At 38.3% G+C, this 21298-nt stretch overlaps 1 protein-coding gene across 3 annotated transcripts in view; it reads left to right on the top strand.

Annotated features, from left to right (window-relative positions):
- The window catches only part of LOC131044884 (phosphatidylserine decarboxylase proenzyme 3), a 265342-nt gene that overhangs the window by 148330 nt on the left and 95714 nt on the right, over positions 1–21298 (top strand). For 2 of the 3 annotated variants that reach the window (XM_057978357.2, XM_057978355.2), the window contains one exon: positions 13554–13601. The exons of the other annotated variant lie outside the window; for it this stretch is intronic. In XM_057978357.2, coding sequence (XP_057834340.2) covers positions 13554–13601 — 48 coding nt within the window. The remainder of the gene's footprint in view (positions 1–13553; positions 13602–21298) is intronic. 3 annotated transcript variants of the gene reach the window in all.

Here is a 21298-nt window from a genome sequence, read left to right as displayed (position 1 = left end):
AATTAGTTGAGTGTGGATGTTGTCGCTTATAATCTGGGCCCAGTCAAACTTAGACTTCCCAGCAAAGACTTGCTCTGTGAAATAAAACATACACTCTTCAAAGTAGTTGGATTTAGGAAGTCCCATAACCCTACTGATTAATGTGACCATATCCCCATGCTCATTGTGAAAGTCACTTCTTGGGGTCTTTTTCCCAATTTTGGTGCTTGGAGGCCTTATCTCCTTGTACCACTCTTCGTTGATCAGTGTTCTGCATCTGGACGGATTCATATCATACGCCCCCTGTGCTTCATCTATAGTCGTGGTCGTGGGATTGTTTGGGAAGGGAATGCCGAATGCGTCGCTAATGGCCTCAGGAGTGAAGTTGGCGAGGGTCATATTCTCGAGGAGCACCAATCTGGAACCTGGCTGATAATGTCGGGCAGCCTCTACCACTAACTCATAGTTTTGTATTGCTGGAGGAAATCCCGCCGCTTGGGCGATGCCACTTTCCACCATCTGTCTGGGCTTGCCATATGCGTTAGGGGAGAAGACCCGATTCCTGAAGTCTTGGATATCAATATGGCCTAGGTCGATATCACCGACACTGTCCCAGACGCTTTGAACTTTTGACTCCCTCAATCCCCCTCTTTGATACTGGTGCTTCATCCTTTCGACTTTGCGTGGGATATCTGATTTGGATGCTCGCGATGTCTCGGCTGTAGCAGGCGTTTTTGATGATTCCACCGCCGATTTAGGCATTTATCCTGCACAGCCGGACGCGGATTACGGGGCGATATAAAAGAAGTAAGGCGGGTTAGATAGAGAATATGCCAGCATTCAAGGATTAATTCAAAATTTGTATTGGAAACAGCGAAATATTGCTAATTGAGAGCTTGATTGAGCAAAACATTTATTCATGAAGCTTTTGATCGCGAATTTATACTTAAGCATTTTCGAGATTAATTTTCAAAAGGGACAAAGCTCGAAAAATTCTCCTAAGTTTGAAAATGCAATTCCTAGCTGATCCTTAGGAGCAAATTCTAATTTCGATTACTTTGCATGACGTTTTAATAATCGGAAAACAGATGCGAATTTTGAAGATTTAAGTATTTTAATCAATTTTCGCATAGACATGCATCCAATTTGTAAATATTTTAGATGATCAAGAGAGACAAAGCGTACTTACCTGACGAAAATGGACGGCGAGCAATTGCCTGACTTGCTGTGCAAAAACGAATGGACAGTTTTGCAAATTTTGGAATTTCAACGGTTATCTCTCTAATTCAAATTTTCGCAGCTGCGATTTGAAAGGAGTTTGTCATTTTAGACTAAGCGATCTTTTACCTTGGGCGATTTGAAACCTCTTGCCGACTGCATTAGCTCCACGTGATTCTTGATGGCCTCCCAAATGCGAATTTGTATGGCGCGATTTCGGGGTAACGATATGGTTGGCAAACTTATAATTTCGTACCCTACACCCCTCCTACTGTTAGCGATTTGAAACCTCTTGCCGACTGCATGAGCTCCACGTGATTCTTGATGGCCTACCAAATGCGAATTTGTATGGCACGATTTCGGGGTTTAGGGATTTCGCAGCTTCGGCAGTTTGGGTGCGGATTGCCAATCTTGGCGATTTGGAGGACTTTGCCAACTTCATTTTCCATGCGCTTTCCTCCGAAATGCGAACTTCGGGGGCTGGGGGCATTTTGAAAACTTTACTTTCTCCCTTTACCTCCTAAATTGCGAACTTCGGACCCTTTGCCGTTTTTGCCAACTTCATTTTCTTTGCATTTCGGCCTTAAGGTCCGAATTTCGGCGTTTTTATCTTTTCGGACTTTTTAAACACTTTGGCAATTTCGAACTTTTCGGACCATTTGGTCCTTTTGCCAACTTTGTTAAATTTCTCATTTTTCCCTTAGGGTTCGAAATTCGGCCCATAAGGCATTTTGGCGACCTTTAAAACTTTTGAAATTTCGGCCCCAGGGTCCGAAATTCAGCCCTTTGGGCGATTTTGGCAATTTTAGCGAATTTTAAGCAAATTTCGGACCTTGAGGAGTTTTTGGCAACTTAAAGTGAATTTCGGACCTTTAGAGGTTTTTGTCAACTTTCTTTTTCTTTTTTTTGGCATTTTGGCTTTAAGGTCCGAAATTCAGCCCTTTTGGCCATTTTGACAACTTTAAAACTTTTTGAAATTTTAACCCTAGGGTCCGAAATTCGGCCCTATGGGCAATTTTGCCAATTTTCAAACTTTTTGAAAATTTCACCCTAGGGTCCGAAATTCGGCCCTCTAGGTGATTTTGCCAATTTTAAAACTTTTTGAAAATTTCACCCTAGGGTCCGAAATTCGGCCCTCTGGGCGATTTTGCCAATTTTTAGCATTTTCGGGCCTTAGGCCAATTTTGACAACTTTTAACTTTTCTCTCATTTTGGCCTGAAAGTCCGAAATTCGTCCCTCTTGGGCATTTGGGTGATTTTGTCAATCTTGGCATTTTGCAAGGAAATTCGCTCCTCCACCAGCTGGCGAAAATCGTCATTCGTTCAAATCTTGTAAACTCTTTAAGAACAAACATCATGCAATCTATCTCATCGCTTTTACGGAAAAAAAGGCAACTTTGGGTCCTGTTGACGTGTATTTTGTACACTGCCTAACACAGAATAAAATACCTAAAGGTACCTTATCCTCTCTTGAGTAAAGCCTCTGATTGCTGAAGATATCGCGAAAAAGGATCAATCAGGATGACTCCAAGGTTCTTGTATGTAGGGTCTCTACGTGTGGATAAGCTCTCTGTGGTATGATGTGATTTGCTGGAATCACAAGGGGACTTACATTTGATGCCTGAACTTCTGATTTGCTTTGAATATTGCTGGAACACAGGCTCTTGCTAGCTTTGATTTGAAAAAAGGAAAAAAAGACGAGGGCGAGGAAAGGATCTAATCCTAACACTAAGAATGTAAGAGAAATGAATGATCTTTGATGAAATTCTAACTAAGTCTTGTTTTGACATCACAGGAACATCTCCACAAGGTTAGTGCGATCTTCGAAGGAAAGCTTTACGATGTTCAAATCATCACTGCAGGTATAGACACCATCAGGTTGATGCATATCAATGAAGAAGTGACAATTGAAGTTAAGCTCAAGCTGAATGATTCCAGTTGACTACACAAGGCAAGTCTGCAATCAACAAACTGCTAGTAGTATGGATATACGAATTCCACCATCAATCAAGCACATTTCTTCCACTCATCTAATCATAAAATCAAACATGAGAAGTATAAAGACCATGCAAATTGTCGAATCGACCCATAAATTTCACCATTTCTTCAATGAAGTTACAAGTCTTTTACAACAACATCTTGGCAACAATCTTTGCCTTCTCTCTCTACTCTACTCTAATTGCTATTCTATCTACTATATTCTAACTCTTCCAACTATCTTCTAACTCTCTAACTGCCTTCACAAAATGAAATGCCAGGGCTTATATAGTGCCCTCAATACAATTCGATGGCTTAGATCAATTTGAGATCAATGGCCAGGATTCAATAATAAAAACCCTAATTAGGGTTTGTTACAACCATTACATAACATTTAATGCTTGACCAATGAAATAATTGTATTGCTTGGACACATGTCCTCTCTGGAAAATTCCACCAATGGATAGCTGGGGTAGGTACATCGGAGTTTGTGCCACCTTCCATGAGTTAGGTACATTGAATCTGGACATGCTGAGGTGGACCACACTGACTGGAGAAGTGATGACTAGGATGCCACCTCGTCTGACACTTGTAACTTGGTAGATATTCAACTTTGATGTTGTTGAGAAGCTAGCTTTAATTAATTCATCCGGAACTATCTGCTTCTTCAACGAACCCTTGTTCTAACTTCTTGTATCCTTGATGTGCAAGATGATTGATGTACCTCGCCTTGAGATGCTGGATTGGAAGAGGCCGCCCTTGATGACGTTAGTCCAAAGAAGGCCGTCCTTGTCGATGCTAGGCTGGATCGAAGAAGGTCGTCCTTGTCCTTGCTTGATCGTCCTTGATCTGGCTTGATTTTCCTTGAGGAGAGTCTTCCGACTTGTAGATCTTTCGAGCTTGGGAGTCGCCATCTTGATACCTACACAACATTTCAAAATTAGTAATATAATTTGCAACGTGGAAATATAGACTAGAAAGAGGATTTAAGTTTTAAATTAGGAAACCTCATGATAAATCTTAGAATTATCATTTCCTAAATAACCATGCAATACTTAGACTTTTCTAAAAAAATGTCTTAAAAAAAATCAAACCTTGAATAAAGGTGTCAAGATGATTTTGCCATACCTCTTCTTGAGAATTAACTCTAAGAAATGATGTAAAAATAGATGAATTTTGGCTAGGCAAAGTGTAGATCAAAGCTCTCCCTTGGATAAAATGCACCTCCTTTAGCTTGGAAAAGAACTCCACCTTCCTCTTCAAAAATTTGGAAATTCGCCTTCAAATGTCTTCAAAAATCTGGAAATTATCCTCCAAACTAGCAAGAAATACGCCTTTCCAATAGCTTTCAAGATGAATTTCGCCCTCCACTAGCTTCTCCACACTTAGGAGAAATTCGCTCCACTCCTCTGGATTTCGCTCCTCAAATTGCTCTCCAATTTCGCACTTGAAAGGATGATTGAATGATTTGAACTGTGAAACGACACCTCCAATATATAGAGCGCTCACCTTCCACTTACTCATGAGGCCGACCTTGCAAAATAAGCCCAAAAATAAATAAAAATTAAATAAAAGGAGAGGCCGACTTGATAAAAAACATTACATAATACCCCAAGCGCTCCCATTTTATTTTTTAATTTAATAATAATTAATTTTAAATGCCTTCATAATTAAAAAAATTCGATTTTTAGGCTCAAATTTAATTATTAAATACCATGCGCACTTATTAAACGTCAATTTAATTTTTAAAATATCCTGGAGTTCTAGCGAAATTGGCATTTAATGTAATTTTTGAAGGATATTTGGCGCCCAAGCATGGAAAATAATGGCTATTAACAAGATCGCTCCGATCCCTTGGAGAGGGACAGGAGCGATTATACCTTTTGGACCTCACACTTCTTGTTTTTTACGTCCAAGACCTCATTTTTGACGTCCAAGATGGCATTTTTACTTAGAATTTCGAGTTCAATTTATTCGATCTTTGAAATGAGTGCACTTTAAAGCATTTTCGCCCTGGTCCCTTGGTGAGGGACAGGAGCGATTTCATCTTTTGTCCTTGGTCTTTGCAATCTCGTACCCTCTTGAAGCACTTTAAATATCATTTTGACCTTGTGTCTTGACTTGGACTCATCCAAATTTGGAGGGGAAGACTTGACAATGCATATTTCGCCTTGGTCCCTTGGAGAGGGACAGGAGCGATTTTGCATTCATAAGCTCACTTGTGTTTTGCTAGCTTCCAAAATTATCTTCAATGGATCGATTGTGTCTTCCTCCACCCACCTCAAACGCGAAACTTGCTTTTCTCTTGCCCGAATCTTGTCTTGAGGGAAAATCGCTCTGGTCCCTTGGAGAGGGACAGGAGTGCCCTAGCCAGTCACCTTGGTCCCTTGGAGAGGGACAGGAGCGATTTTGTTACTTAGGCCGATTTTCTTCATTGTGGCGTACTTAAGTTATATTCAACGGGCAAAACATACTTCCCTTGACCTCCTCAAATCGGGAAACCACTTAAATCTTGCAAGGATAATGCGAAATTGGAATTCAAGCTCCGGTCCTTCAGTGAGGGACAGGAGCGAATTTTGCTCTCTAGGCCAAATCGTTACAATTTTCATCAAAAAATGTCTTGGCTAAGGAAGATATCATCTTACTTCATGCTATGAATAAAAGTTAATGTCCAAAAAAGGTCTAAAATTGTGCATATAAAGAAAAGCACTCTGGTCCTTCAGTGAGGGACAGGAGCGAATTTGACCTTCTAGGCAAAAACTTCATCATTTCATTGTCTTTGATCAAGTCTGGATGCTCTATCACGTTCATTTCGTCCTTCACCATGCTTTTGATGTCTCAATTTAACCAAACAAGGCCAGGAATGGCTCAAATAAGTATTTTCGCCCTGGTCCCTTGGTGAGGGACAGGAGCGCTTTGCCTTGGTCCCTTGGTGAGGGACAGGAGCGAAATTTGATCTGGATCCTCAGTGAAGGACAGGAGCGAAATTTGACTTTTTGAACTCTCAATCAGGACAATTTTAATGGAATATAACATTTAAGTATAAAGAAACATAGAAGGAAATGTTTCTTCTTTCTTATACTTTAAGTTATATTCCATATATACTTTCAGGATGTTTGAGAGTGGTTTCAGACCTCCAGGAGTTATATTGCAAAATCTAGTTTTTTTGAGGTTTTTCAGTTTCCAGACTTAGTCAAATTTCAGGATCAGGACATTCCAGACTAAGCCAAATTTCAGGATATTCCAGACTTAGCCAAATTTTAGGACATTCCAGACTTAGCCAAATTTCAGGACATTCCAGACTTAGCCAAATTTGAGGACATAGACATCACTCAAGCCGGACTTGCTATCCATGTGATCCCCTCGGCGACACTCAAAATGCAAAGGCTAACTGACAAAACCCTAAAAAACCAAAAAAAACAAACCCTAAAAAGCAAAAAAAAAGCAAGGGTCCCCATTTGCAATGGGGCGATGTGTGAAAACGTCACAACAGGTCCTCATGCGACCTTCAGACGCACCGTCCTTTGCTTGGTGGGCTTCGCCAACCTCTATCATCTTACACCTATTCAAGGCGATTTCACAATTTTGAACAATCTCTTGGAATTCGTGCCCGAGGGCTAGACTAGCCTAATGGAATCACTGGCTTCTTTTCTTTCAACATCATCACTGCCTCAACTTGAACGCGGGCTCACTTGAAAGGACGCGAGACACTCAAAAAGGGAAAGGGGGACCCTGTCGGCGACAGGGAGCGTGTGCAACGCACAACAGTATAGTTCAAAGTTTCTTCAGCTTCTTAATGATTAGGAGTCCTTTAGTGTGTGAAATAATTTGTCCAACAATTAATATAAATGAGAGGCACATTATTGCTAAAAATAAATGAGATGCACATTGTTGCTAAAAATAAATGAGAGGTACATTGTTGCAAGATATTTCACACCTTGGATAGATGTTTGTACATGTTCAGATCGGAGTAACTGGACTTGTAGAGTCTGGCCCAGACTCAGAGAGTTCTGAGGCGAGTCACCTCTACCAAGGCCAGAGGACCTTGGACTCGGATTCGGTTGAGTCTGGCTGGGCCTGCACAGACTCGCCCAGGACTTTGCCGCCTAGCAAGGTTAAAAAAAGCCATTTTTTTTTATAGTTTATAGTTTACAAAAAATAGGGCTAGAATATGTTAGCCAATAGAAAAATAACTCCTGACGCCTTTATTAAATAATAGAAGTCATTTGATTTTTCGAGGGTAGCGCCCCCGAAAACCCCCACAGGGGCGCTGCCCCTCAACTGCACCCTGTACCGTGACAGGGAGCGTGCCAAGGGTGTTGCGACTATACCCCGCAAGGAATACTACCCCTTGACCCCGTCTTGGGGGTGGTGCCCCCAAACCCCCGTTGAATAATTTGGAGGGAAATTGTGCCAATAAAAGGGGAAAATTTAACTTCCGAGTTTGATTAGTCTCCATATAACAACATAAAACAATTCTTTCTAGTTTTACAAACAAATTAAGATCTGCACTACTGATTTGTCTGCAACATTCTTCACTTCCAGGGACATTCCTTCTCACACGGTATTGGATACTAACTACATCATGAATTGCTTTTACAATGATTTCTTCACTTGTGGAGACGCGTAAGCCACTACCAAGAATGAACCACACACATTGTTTCCAAAGATTGCACCATGGTAAACTACCTATTTAAGGAATCTAAGATTAGTTCATCTGGTTAAACCATAGTTGAACTACTCACGACTCGGCTCGACTCGCCAAGCCCCTGGGAAAAAAACTCGGCGAAAACTCGGGAAAAACTTGGCGAAAAACTCGGCAACTTAAAAACATTCTTAAACTTAGAAAAAAATGCATTTTTTTTGCAAAATTTAATGAGAAGATGCATCCAATGAGTCAATAAATGATAACACAAAAGAAACAAGTTGATTCTAGATATATTTAAATGCAAAGTGTCTACAAAATCGCATCCTCATGAGGAATGCTGATGGATGGAAGCCTGGAAGCAAAATAGTAAATTACTACATAGTTTTTGTAAAAACAAAAGTAAATACATCATTACAAATTACAATTACAACTTCCTCTTCCCAGCTCTAGCAAAAACTTGGGGAGAGGTAGAACTAGAGGGTCTAGACTGTCTAGTCGTATAAGTCTGTTGTGGGACTGGGCGTGACTGTGCCTTCTCGCTCGGTATGGTTGATTGAGACTCATCCTCTATCCTGGATGAAGCTATGTCTCCACCTGCTTCTGGCACTGGCAATGAATCCTCATCCTCATCCTCCTCAATGTCATCCAGCCTGAAACCAAATCCACCCCCCTCCTCCATAGCCTGCCTCTCCAAATCAGTGATGTCAGTGTCAGAAAACAATGGAGGATGCTCCTGTGATGTCCAATCACTGTAAGGATCTATATCACCCAAGTCAATTGGACCACCTTCTAGTTCCTCTACCTTCCTTACGGGCAATCGAAGATTATATTGCACGTAGACAAGGTCATTGAGCCGTTTCTGCGCTAACTTGCTTCTCTTCTTCGTGTGGATTGCTTCAAACAAGCTCCAATTGCGCTCACAATTGGATGAACTGCAAGGATGACATAAGACTCTGAGGGCAAATTTTTTGAGATGTGGGGTGTTTCCACCCCAATTTTGCCACCAAGCATCTGCAAAATAACTAAAATGGAAAAGTTAGTAAGCAAAGAGAAAAGAGAAAACATAATTTATCAATCATTTTAGTCTTTAGATCCCAAAATCCAAATGGCAAATGTTATACCTGGGGTTTGAGTGGTTCTTCCTCTCCTAGCCATCTCTGAAGAGAATAACTTACCCCTTCCTCCCTCATAATTTTGGAGCTTACTCACAATGAGGTCTCTCTCCTCAACATCAGGTACCATCCTCTCAATGCATGTACTGAGGCCCTCCATGACTTCTCCATTCGAATCTGAGTAAGAACCCCCGAACGTAAAACGAGGGTTGAGGAAGTACCCTGTTGCATGAATGGGTTGGTAGAGCTGATTGTTCTGCCTCCTATCAACAATTTTCCAAATGGGATCAAATTTGAGCCTGTCCCCCTTGTAGTAATTTTTGATAGACTCCTTGGCCCTATCCATGGCCTCATAAAGATATCCCATTGGGGTTTTATCCCCATCCACCAAGCGAAGAACTCGAACCAAGGGCTTTGACACCTACAATTGAAAAATACAAATTACAAAAAGATCAAAATTTAAATAATGAAGTTACAAATTAGTAATGAGAGACTTGAATCAAGAATAACTAAAATGTAAAAATTAAAGTTTTGAAGTAAGTTAGTAACAACCTTCACAATCTCTGCAGCCCTTTGTGCAAATTGGCTGTCGAAGACTATGCATGCGACAACCTCTCCTTCAGGCTTCTTTGAATAAGGTGAGTTAAGCCATTCTCCACTCACAAACATTTGTTTCAAAGAAGTCAATGCAGCAAGAATGCTTTGCAACGTCAAGAAAATCGTTGCAAACCTTGTGACACTAGCTCTCACCAAATCTTTCCCTTGGGTGTGCTGTCTCATCAAATTTAGGATCCAAGGGTGATTGTAAATATATTTGGTGATCCTCCTTGCACCTTCCACAGCTGGAGTCAGCCATTCAAGTTTTCCTATGTCCTCCAAAAGAAGGTCAAGGACATGTGCTGCACAAGGTATCCAAAAAAGAGTGGGGTGCCTCTCTTGGAGGATTCTTCCTACAAAAGAAGAATTTATTCTTAAGAAATATGCAACCAAGTAAAACAAAGCCACAACAAATGAAAATATTGCTAATGCCTAAAGTTGATAGTTCTAAAGGATTCTATCTGCTGACACATATGTTGCTACATTATCTGTGATGATTTGTACCACATTCTCTACCCCCACCTCCATGACGAAATGCTCCAACATTCCAGCCAATGTTTTTGCATTTTTCACCTTGTTGGAGGCATCAACAGATTTCAAGAACACTACATTGTCCTTGCAAGCGACCAAAAAATTGTTGATGGTGCGGTTCTTGACATCTGTCCACCCATCAGAAAGAATGGTGCAGCCATAATTTGCCCATTCAATTTTTTGATCCTCCATCACTTCTCTTGCCCTAGCAACTGCATTTGTGAGTAACCTGTAAGTGCAAAGTTAAATTAGGTCTTAGTACACAATTTTGATTTAATAAACAAGAAATCTAAAAAATAATTAAAAATGAAATCAAGTGGACTATGTAGTAATTTACTAACCTCCCACTCAAATCCCTGCGAGAAGGGGTCTTGTACCCCTTTCCTGAAACTGTCATAGCAGTCACCAAATTCAGCCAATAAGCATTCTCCGCCACATTGAATGCAATGTTGTTGAAGTACCAAAAATCAGCAATTGCAATGCCAGTTTTCTCGTGTACCTCCTTATTCCATCCAGTGGCCTCTAATGATGGTTGTGCTCCAGGTGTGTTCCTGGGCACAAAATAATCACCTATTGACCCTGATCATTGTGATGGAAGTGGAACAGTGTCAGGTATTCTACTAGAGGAAGCAAAAGCAATGGGCGAGGTGATGCTGGGTTTGCGGATATGTTGGCCACGCCGAGAGCCCACTATGCCCTTAAGTGCTTCTTCTTCCTCTTCAAGGTCAATAGAAACACCTTGAGATTCAGCTATGGCTGATCTCATGGCTAGCTTTGTCCTCTCCCTTTGCAATTTCTTCTCTTCTCCAGCTGCAAGTAGGGCATTCATTTGTCTTTTTATTTCTTCACTAGTCCTAGGGCATGCTCTAGCATCATGCCTATCTATTCCTGCAAGGTGGTATTTGAGGCGGTTGATGCCTCCATGAAGTATTCTCTCACACTTTATGCATATAATTGACCTAGGATCGGGTCCCTCATAGGCATACCTCCATGCCCCATCTCTAGCACCTCTAGGACGGGTGCCTATATATCCAGATGGGCATGGATCTAGTGGCCATTGCTCCCTTGCCATGATTAATGCTTACTTAACCTACACATACAAAGTGAAAAAAAAAATTAACATTTTAGTTAAACAATTTAGCACTAAGCAAACTATCTACATTTGTTTAAATAAATTTAGACATCATTCGAAGTGTTTTAAAAAAAAAGTAGGGTTTGAATTTTTTTTTGAAAACTAGATTCTTCAAAAAAATTGTGAAAATTCAACAAAACTCGTCAAATCTAGTGTTAAATCTTGTGCAAATAACTTAGAAATGATTTAGACTACCTAGGAATCATTTCTAATCAATCTAAATGCAACAAAAAATAAACAAATTGTTTTAAAAAAGTATAGAAAAAAATAAAAAAACTTACCTGGGAATCTGATTTTCCCTTCAAATCCCCTTCAAATCCACTTGGAATCACTCAAAAATCACTCCAAATCACCTTGCAAGCCCTTCCAAGTGAACTTCCCCCTTCTCAGCCCAAAACCCAATCGAAAAACAAAAAACAAATGCATTTTGTGCCGTTTTCGGTTGATAAGGGAACGCGGGCGAGTTTTTGTTAAAAACTCGGCGAGTTTTTGCCAAAAACTCGGTGAGTTTTTGCCAAAAACTCGGCGAGTTTTCCTGGTGAGTAGAAGTCATTACTACTTGCTAGGTCCAAAAACTCGGCGAGTTTTTGTCACTTGCCGAGTATGTCATCTATGGGTTAAACAACTAATTCTTTCTACCCAGATTCATATACAACACACTGGAAAATAATGAAGTGGTATGTGTAAATTTAAATAAACGAAACATGCTCGTGCAATGACCGTACATTCTAAATGTACTTGAGATGACAATGAGTTCTCTAGTTACAATGCTCCTCTGAGCCTTAGACTTCTAGGCTGCTCTAGTTAGAATGCTCCTCGAAAGTCTAAGGCTCAGAGGAGCATTGTAACTTTAAAAATTAAAATTGAATGTATTGGCTCCTCTGAGCCTTAGACTTCTAGGCTCTAGCTTTTATGTTGATATATGTTTTGAACTTTTGATGTCGTGGATTTCATATTCCATGAATTTTGTAGACATTTGACACTATTTATATTTATAATGTGTTATTTAGTTTAGCTTATTTCCTTCAGCTGAAGCCTAAAATTTGCGTTTATACTTATGTGATGAATGTAAACCTGTGTATGTGTTCAAAGTAGTGTCTAGTTGATGAGATTATTGTGTTTTTGAGGTTTATTTATTAAAAAATGTATGAAAGAAGTTTAAAATTGTTATAAATCTTTGAATTTCTTGGGTTTTTTAATTGGCTGAGTCTTTGCCGAGTCGAAGTCCGAGTTAAAATCATCTTGCCGAGTTTGAGTCTTGTAACTATGGTTCAGATTATGGTCCAATCCATCATGACGCATATCACTGCAAGTTTTCTTAGGAAGAAGAAGCTCCAGCTGCTTATTTGCTTATTATATTTTATAAGAAAACAGTTCAAAATTTGATGACAGGGATTATTAGAAATTGAATTCCTTTAACATAAGCTGCAATTTCAAATGGTGGGAGCCATGAGAACAAATATGCAGATCAGTCATAGAAGATGTGGGAGATAATTTTTAATGAACAAAAGATATTTAAAGGGACACAAATATTTCGATGATGAATTTTTACGTTGCATTGAAAATGGTATATAGGTTGATTCAAAGCTTGTGTTTCAAGAACTGATATCTCTGGTGAAGATTGCAGATCCTTTCTGCAAGTCATACAATTGACAATCAGTTCTATAATTATACATTCTGGGGTAATGTTGTACTAACAATTAATTTTCAAGCATAGTTTATCTCATACAAATAAATTTTATGGCAGTTGGGAGTAAACATTCAGGGACTTAATGTGTAGTTGCGTATGTTAACTATGTACTCACTAATGTGCACCCACACATGCACATGCATAACCACATCCACATGCACACACATGTTCATATATACAAAAGTGTGTAGTTGCTTATGGAATATTTTTGTTGATTTTGAGGGATATTAATTAGGTATGACTGGTTCAATATTTTTTATGATTAATATGTTGTTTTATTGATAGTTTTACATTGTGAAAGATAGTTTACTGGCCTTTCTCACGATTCACTTTCACTTCCAGATGCCTTGCTATGGATACTTATCTTTTCTATAGTTAAATATATAAAGCACCAGGTAGCTATTATTTGTCTTCTATGGGCAATTTCTTTATTATGTGCTCAATCATCCTAGTTGTAAGAAAAGTTTATAATAAATTCTATGCATGCAGAATCTATATTACAACTTAATAATAAAGAAATCAAGGATTGATAATGATGACATTTTTTTCAGTGTAGTGGCACATGATGTAGGAACGATACCCTTTTGTGAATTTAATTGCTGATTTGGCAATCATTATCCACTATTTTGATTGTGTTCACTGATTATTTAACTTCATGTGTGTGCTCAGGATCGCATAAATGTTGATGAATTTAGATATCCTATAGAGCATTTCAAGGTAAGTCCTCCATATCAGCAGTTCATGTTGAGAGATTAAAACATTAATGTTGGACTAAATGATTATGCTATAATACTAATCAAAATTTAGGATTTAATTACTGTCCCTCCGCATATCTAGATGGTCCTAAAAAACCAGTTATATAGTTTATATTTCGACAATGCATATTTACTTGACATAAATGGCTATAAGGCTATGCATATATATAATGTGAACATGATCTGATAGATTATTTGGAGGCTTGCAATGAAAGATGCCCTCACTAATATTTCACCTTCTGTTCTCAATGTTTTGAATTAAATTTTTAGCTGTGGATTCAGAGAATAATTGTGACATAAAACCTCCGAATGTTAGATGCTTCTTTGTAAAGAAAGATGTGCCAAGAAATTCACTTCTTTTGTTTACCTTGTGAAGTTTCTAAAAATGTAGTTTGTGAATTGCCTGTTAGAATTCGCCAAGTAGCATGACAGTAATAGTTTGTAAAGTTTGCTATCCAACAATAGCTATGTGGCCAAGATTGAATTTTGTCTGCTGATGTTGATGACAAGACCTTGTCATGCATACTAGACATAGAATTGAGGTACTTTAAAGATGAGACCGAGCATCATTTTATTTTATTTTGTGTTTGTTATTTCCTATCATTCAAACCATACTTAGTAGGTTCACAAAGCATGGATTAGCACTGTAATTTAGCTGCTGTCCTCAGTAGAAAGAGATATATCGGCATCACAACTTAAAAAACATGCAATTAATAAATGAAATTACTGGCATTGAATATTTTCTATTTTATTTTACTTTATCTACATTCTTTTCATACTGCTCTCATAAATGAAATTATTGACATTGAATATTTCATAAAGAATGTGAATTTGTTTAGCTCTAACATACAAGGGTTGCAATATATACTGAATTCATTTCCAATCCATAAAGTAACCAAATTTGATTTGAATATGGAGAATCCAAGTCATTAGTTCATAATTATGGCGAGGCGGTACTATTTTGTAGTTAGCAGTGCTAACGTTGCTGTTGCAGACCATAGAGCAAGATACATTAACTTTCAAATAAACACCTCGAATGTTGTTGGACAGATGGAAATGAGTTAATGACATCTCAGATTACAATTATAATCTATCATTAAACAAATATTATAGTAGTGCAAAATTTGAATCCCTCCAAGGACAATGACTCCTACTGTGCTTGCTCACGCCCCCCTTCAAACCTCTATTTTCTATTGATGTTTCTGTTAAACTCTTTCAATTTTCACTCAAGTGCCCTTCTCCTTGTCGGTGACTACTCTTTATGGGAGTTGACTGGTTACAAACTCATCCAATAAGAAATGTTGTAATGTCCCCTTTCTAGGTGACAGGAGAAGAGTAGTGGGATGGTCTATTATTTGGATCTCGTATGCTGGCAGTGGTGGATAGAGACTCACACAGGGTATTCAATATCTGGAGTTGGTGTTTCAGGCAGTTTGTGGGCCGTTGGGAGCAGTTCCTTGATTTTAGGGAGATTCCCTACTTTTTAGGAGGCTGTGGCTGTTTCCATATTTGAGGTTCCATGGGACCATACCATGGTTTCAGTTTCAGGAAGATTGGGTGTGTTTCCTAGTTTCTAGGAGCATCCCTAGATTTTAGGGATGGGACTGCCAGTTAGCTCAACTTTTCCGGCATTGGTCACAGATAGGTGACAAAGTTATTTTCATGATTGTTTGGTCATTTTGGGCTATTATTGGATATCTGGAGATATTTTAATATATTTAAATATTTCCTAAGTTAGCGATTAAATAAATTAAAATAAGGCTATGTATTTAGTCATTTCGGAGTAATAAGGGGTTTCTGGCTTCATCTGGGTTGATATGCCTATGTGTTATAGCTCGTTGGAAAGCTCTTGAACTTTGCTACATGATTCTCACCTTCCAGAGTCTTTTTGGATGCCTGAAGCTATTTATTTGCAATTTAGTGTTATTTTCCTATAGTTGACGCCATAATTAGAAAATAACACTTTTTTCATAATGCGCCAACTTTACTCCCTTTTAGGGTTTGGCTTGGAAAGGAAAGGAGATATAAGGAGATGAAGACCAAATTGTTCATTATCTTTTTACACAATCAAACTTATTTTGCGAATTAGCTTTGAGTGGGCGATTCTTCATCTAGGACGAAAACCCCAAGATCTGGACTGGCTGGGACATAGCCCTCAGCAGTTATTGGCATTGGATTCTTCAGGCAGAGAGCATTGTTGACAGAGATTGAGTACGCCATTCTTCATTGTGGATTCAGGTTGCAGAGTAAGGGTTTCAGCATGGCAGATTGATTCTTCAGGTTGGGGGTGATCCTTGCAGCCTTAGGGCCGCCATTTGCAGCAGGTACATCCCACATGGAATGTAAGGAATGCATGTATTCAGCCTTAGAGGTATTCTTGATTCATGATCACTATTCACCTTTCAGTTTGGCATCATTGTTGGATGTAAGTTCCTTGGATCTACATTGGAATTATTATTTGGTTTTACAAATCAGAAATCTGTTTGGTACAGCTTGTAGCAATTCTGAATTTTGCTGTATGTTCCTATTTATTTTCAGTCTCCTTTCATGTTTACTGTTCATTATTCATTACTTGTTTGAAAACTATCAAAAAACACAAAAAGAAACAAACCTTCTGCAAGTCTATTCTCTAAAACAAATCAAAGGCATCACAGGAAGATATAGTTTATTAATTTAAAAACTACAACAGATCAGCAAGGGGATCCATTAGGGATCTTTCAAATGTCATCCATGATTCCGTGACCTATGTTTCTTATTTGCTTCCCTAAACTCCATAAGCTGATGCCATATTGATTCACACCCTTGTGACTTGCTTTTTTTCTATTTGTTAAAGGTGGTGATTGGTTAAAAATCCTGTCCAAAGATTCGTCTCTTCTCCATCTAACCTACACCTCTTCATTGGATTGGTATGTCATCTGATACATTACCCAACAAGGAAAATATGGATTAGTTTATTCTTTTGCGTCTACCATATAATTTCGACTCTTTTACAATAAAAATCTCTTCACCACATGACAACCCAAAATTGAATACATGTCATGAAGTTCCATTATCATTTTTGAAGAGAAAATTCTTATGCTTGTTCATAAAACAACTTTTCGCCCTTCTTTTTATTAGCAGACACCCATGCTTGGAAGATATCTCAATTTTACCATACTCTACAAATTTATATTTGCTTGCAAAACTCTATAAACTTGTTGCTTGTAATTCTTTTGAATTCATAAAATATGTCAATCTGGCTCAGAATTTGTTTAATTGTATAATTGTATTCAATCTTCATCAAAAGTATCGAGATAAATCTCACTATTTGGTTTAACATCATTTGAATCACAACCAAATGGAGTGCCACTCCCATTGGGTACATCATGTGTAAATGTCTCATCATCATCATCTATACCGACTCTAGCAAGCTTCACAATAGATGCATCCAAGTTGGTGCACTAAGGGGCTATATTGCAATGCTTCATTGCCTGTTCCTTGTAGTCATCTTTCTTATGTGATAGGAGACGCAAGTTGAAATGGACATAAATCAAGTATTCTGCTTTTCTTTTAGCCAATTGGTTATGCTTCAGTAAGTGGATAAAGGAGTATGTACTCTAACTCCATCCAGCCAAAGAAGAATTTGCAATCTATTGAAATTGGAGAGAAAACCAACACAATTTAAAAATAATAAATGCAAAAGAAATTAAAGAATGGTAAGTATTAAAGTATACAAATTTTAAAAAAATAAAAAAAAAAATGAATATTGGTGATAGAATCATTTTTTTTTGGATCTGTAAGAAGGGATTGTTTAAATTGGCCCAACACTAGTGGAGAACACAAGGGGGACCTCCTCCCCATCATAATATTTCACTTAGAATATCTTTGTGCCCACGGATGGTTTTCTCAAAGAATAAAAAACAATAACTTAAATGGGGAGAAAAAGCCTAAAGAAACCAAAAAGAGACTACTAACAAGTCTCCAGTGAGTTAAAAAATAGTGAGTCAAAACTGTGCATAGAAAAACCTTTATAGAAGCAAGATCCATCCATCAAGTCCATTTAGCTAAGCCCTTCCTTCTGCTTGTAGTAAGAAGAGCAGCCGTGGTCCACTAAGAACCCCCCTCAATGACATCCTTTCCTTTAAGTGAAAGTTTCTCAACTCAGATTTTTGACATTTCTTCTTTCCAAGAATGGCAATATTTGGTTTTGCAATGCAGCTAGCAGATTGAGCAATGGAACATTTCTTAATAGGAATAACCACATCATTATGGTCAAGGAAATCAAGAATGTCATCATCTAAATCATTCATGAAAGCAAAAGTACCCCTTCATTAGAACTGCCATCCTCCTTTCCAGATAGGAGATTAAAATGGCAAGAATCATTTTGGAGTGGCATTGAATTGGAGAAGAGACTGCAGGTTTTTAGGTATCCACAAGAGGCACAAAAACAAGACAATTTTTTCCTTCAAAACTTCCTTGAACTTACCATGATTACGACAAATGTAATCAACATCCAGAGAGCATTTTTTTTTAATCCAGTTTTTGAGATGGATCGTATTTGCACTCGGAGATTTAATTGCATTGCAACTAGAGATTTTGTGGGCAATCATATTGCAATGGAAGCATCTAGGAAGTAAACCTTCATAATTTAATAATCAAGTCTAGTTGCTAAAAGAATCGATTACAAAAAAGTGATGCACAGGGTTAGAAATATCAATCATGTCACAAACCCTAGTGAACCTGGATGAAGGAGACAAAAACTTAGAATCCAACTTCTTGAAAGAGCTCACCTGTAAAATTTCCCCATTTTACACAATATTGCTCCATGAGCTTTTGGCTAGTTTTTGAGTTTTCTTGCAAGTCTCTTAGGGCGTTGGGGAGAACTCCAAACTTCTTGCAAAGCTCGGGTTTGATTATTGTTGGCATCTAATGGTAGCATTAAGCTTAGTCGGTGATTTCAAATTCATTGATTCTTTCTCAAGCATTTTGGGACACTCAGTGCGTTCTCCAAACTTCTCGGAAAGCACATCTATATTTAGAAAGTCTTTAGATTGGCACTAGTCTTCATCCCACTGTCTCAGTTTCATCTTGGCATGTTCAGATTTGGGTTTGAACGCCCTAGCAGTGCTTTCTGCAACTCGGTCAAGAATATTTAAATATACAGTTAAGTTATAATGCTTAATGATATATTATTTCACTTAAGTGTTATATTTTTATGAATTCATATTATGTCCCTCTAAAATGGACACTTAGGGAGGGGGAATTGCACACAATGTTATTTTTAATATTTGAAAATGTGCTTTTGGTGGGAAATGAATTATTTGTAATTTAAATTGACCTTTTCACCCTCCAACTCTATAAAAGGAGGTTAGAGCTCTCATTTTTTATATGCTGAAGTTTACACATAATGAAATGTTTCCGGATTGAACTTGGAAGTTCACCAAGAATAGATTTAGGACGAAAACCCTCTTTTGGTTATTGATTTAAGATCTGAAAGATGATCCCTAGCTGGCTTGGAGTGATTCTACTAGTAATCACCATTGTTTTCATAGTGTTTGTTGATCTAAGGTTTCAAGAAATTAAGATATTCAAAGTTTTGTGATTGCAGTCTTCGGGTTTGTATTTGGTGATTAATTTTATGAATTTTGGTTGTGATTACATTCCTAGTCTTGGTTTTTTTGGGCTGTAGAACTTGGGAATTTTACCTATAACCTAGTTGGTCATACCAAGAAACAATGCTAGAAAATTAATTAACAACAGTTTGAAGATTATGGTGACTACATTTGCTGAGGTTCTCATTTTTGTGATTTTTAGTTGTTTGCAAGCATACACAATTTTAGTTGTAACGACCAATTTACTAAAACGGAAAAACAACAAACTAAAATAACATTTTAGTAAAAGATTTGCAACTAACATTGAATTTTGGTGGAAGAGAAACAATTAATTAACTAACTTAACTACCAACTAACTAATTTCATCAGAAAGGAAACTAGCTGTCATTTAAATATTATTTTATTTCAACTGAAAAGAAAGAGAAAAGTTTAGAGATTACATAGTAACTAACTTCTTGTTGTTAATAGATGCATATATCGGCATATCATGGGAGAGGGGGAGCATCATCAAGGGTTTTTCTGCCCCACCATAGACTTAAAGTCTCCCATGCCACTTTCTATTGGAAGGACCCGACCCTTCGTGAGGGTAGCAAACTAAGAATAGATCAAATACCATTAAGCCCTCTGAGCCTAGTGTTTAGAACCTACATAGAGTAGCCGGTCATACACTTTAGGTACCCCCTAACTAGCATGACTCTGGCTAGTGGTGTATCTGGTTCTTGTGAACTAACGGTTGCATGCTAACTACAACGCCACCTTGGCCAAGGTTTCATAACAAAAGAACGATAGTGTGCTGTCAATGTTCACAACCCTTAGTCGACATAATGAAAAGGGAGTGTTACTCTCAAACACAAGGTTCATTTGACCAAATATAAACCCATTGGTTAACCATTCGTAATAGAATAGACAAGAGTAATTACCAACCCTCTAAGAACTTGGATTTTATCATTCAACTTGTTGCAGGTTACCAAGCATTTAACTACACCTTTTGACTTAGTTCAGACATGCACATGAATAGAATAATCAAATTGTTCACTCCCTACAGTGTGGGTTCTTAGACTACCAGAAGTAAATAGAAAGCAACAAGTACATGAACAATAACAACATATAGAATTCACAAAAACAATTATGGCAGAAAGATATAACTTTTATTCCAACATGTCATGAATACAACAATAGTGATCCCGTTCCTGATACAACATGACATATATATACCATCCGATGGTTGGCTGAGATACCAACCATTCACAACTACTAACTAACCCCTACGTGAACATTACATTGCCATTTATTAAACTAAACATAACAAAGTATTATTCATATGTCGGTAATTTACCACCAACATCAGCCCCCCCCCAAAAAAGAAGTCGTCTTCCAGATAACTAAGACAAAATGGGAGCTAATCTACTATCGACCACCACTGAGAAGGATGAGAGGACGTCCCGAGTAAAATAGAGGACTAAGGGGTTTTTGGTTGCTGCTACAGGCGCTGAAGACGCTTGTTGGTTGCCAACTCTTGTTCCCGTGCGGTCTTAACCATATATGCGGCCTCCATGAGCTTGTTGTGTGCCTTCTCTAGCTCTTGATCTTTTCCCTTCAACTGCTCATCCTTACTCGCCATGTCTGCCTCCAAGTGTGTCGCCCTCTCCTCCAGTGCCGCCCTCAACATTTCCTTTTTGTCCAACTCCTAGACGTGCTTGGCCACAACTTCTTCTAGAGATGTGACTCGTGAGTGCTCTTCAGCCAATTAATCCTGGGCCTTTTGAATATGATCGACCAAAGTCTTCCACACGACCTCTGCCTCTCATACCATCTGGTCTTGCTGTGCAATCACGGATTCCACACGAATCATTGCCAACTTTCGGTGTTCCAGAACCAGATCTCAGAAGGCAATCTCCATCCCTCTTAATGATTGAAAAAGGCCAGGCCAGTCTTCTATTGTTTACTCCCTACGGGGTGAGTTCTTAGATTACCAGAAGTAAACAAATTGTAACAAGTACGTGAACACGAACAACATGTATCATTCACAAAACAATTAACAGAACATTTGTGGTAGAAAGATATAGCT

The sequence above is a fragment of the Cryptomeria japonica genome, chromosome 1, assembly GCF_030272615.1.
Source record: "Cryptomeria japonica chromosome 1, Sugi_1.0, whole genome shotgun sequence".
NCBI classification, from domain to species: domain Eukaryota; kingdom Viridiplantae; phylum Streptophyta; class Pinopsida; order Cupressales; family Cupressaceae; genus Cryptomeria; species Cryptomeria japonica.
Note: the sequence above shows the minus strand (reverse complement) of the source record. Positions and strands in the feature narration are given on the sequence as shown.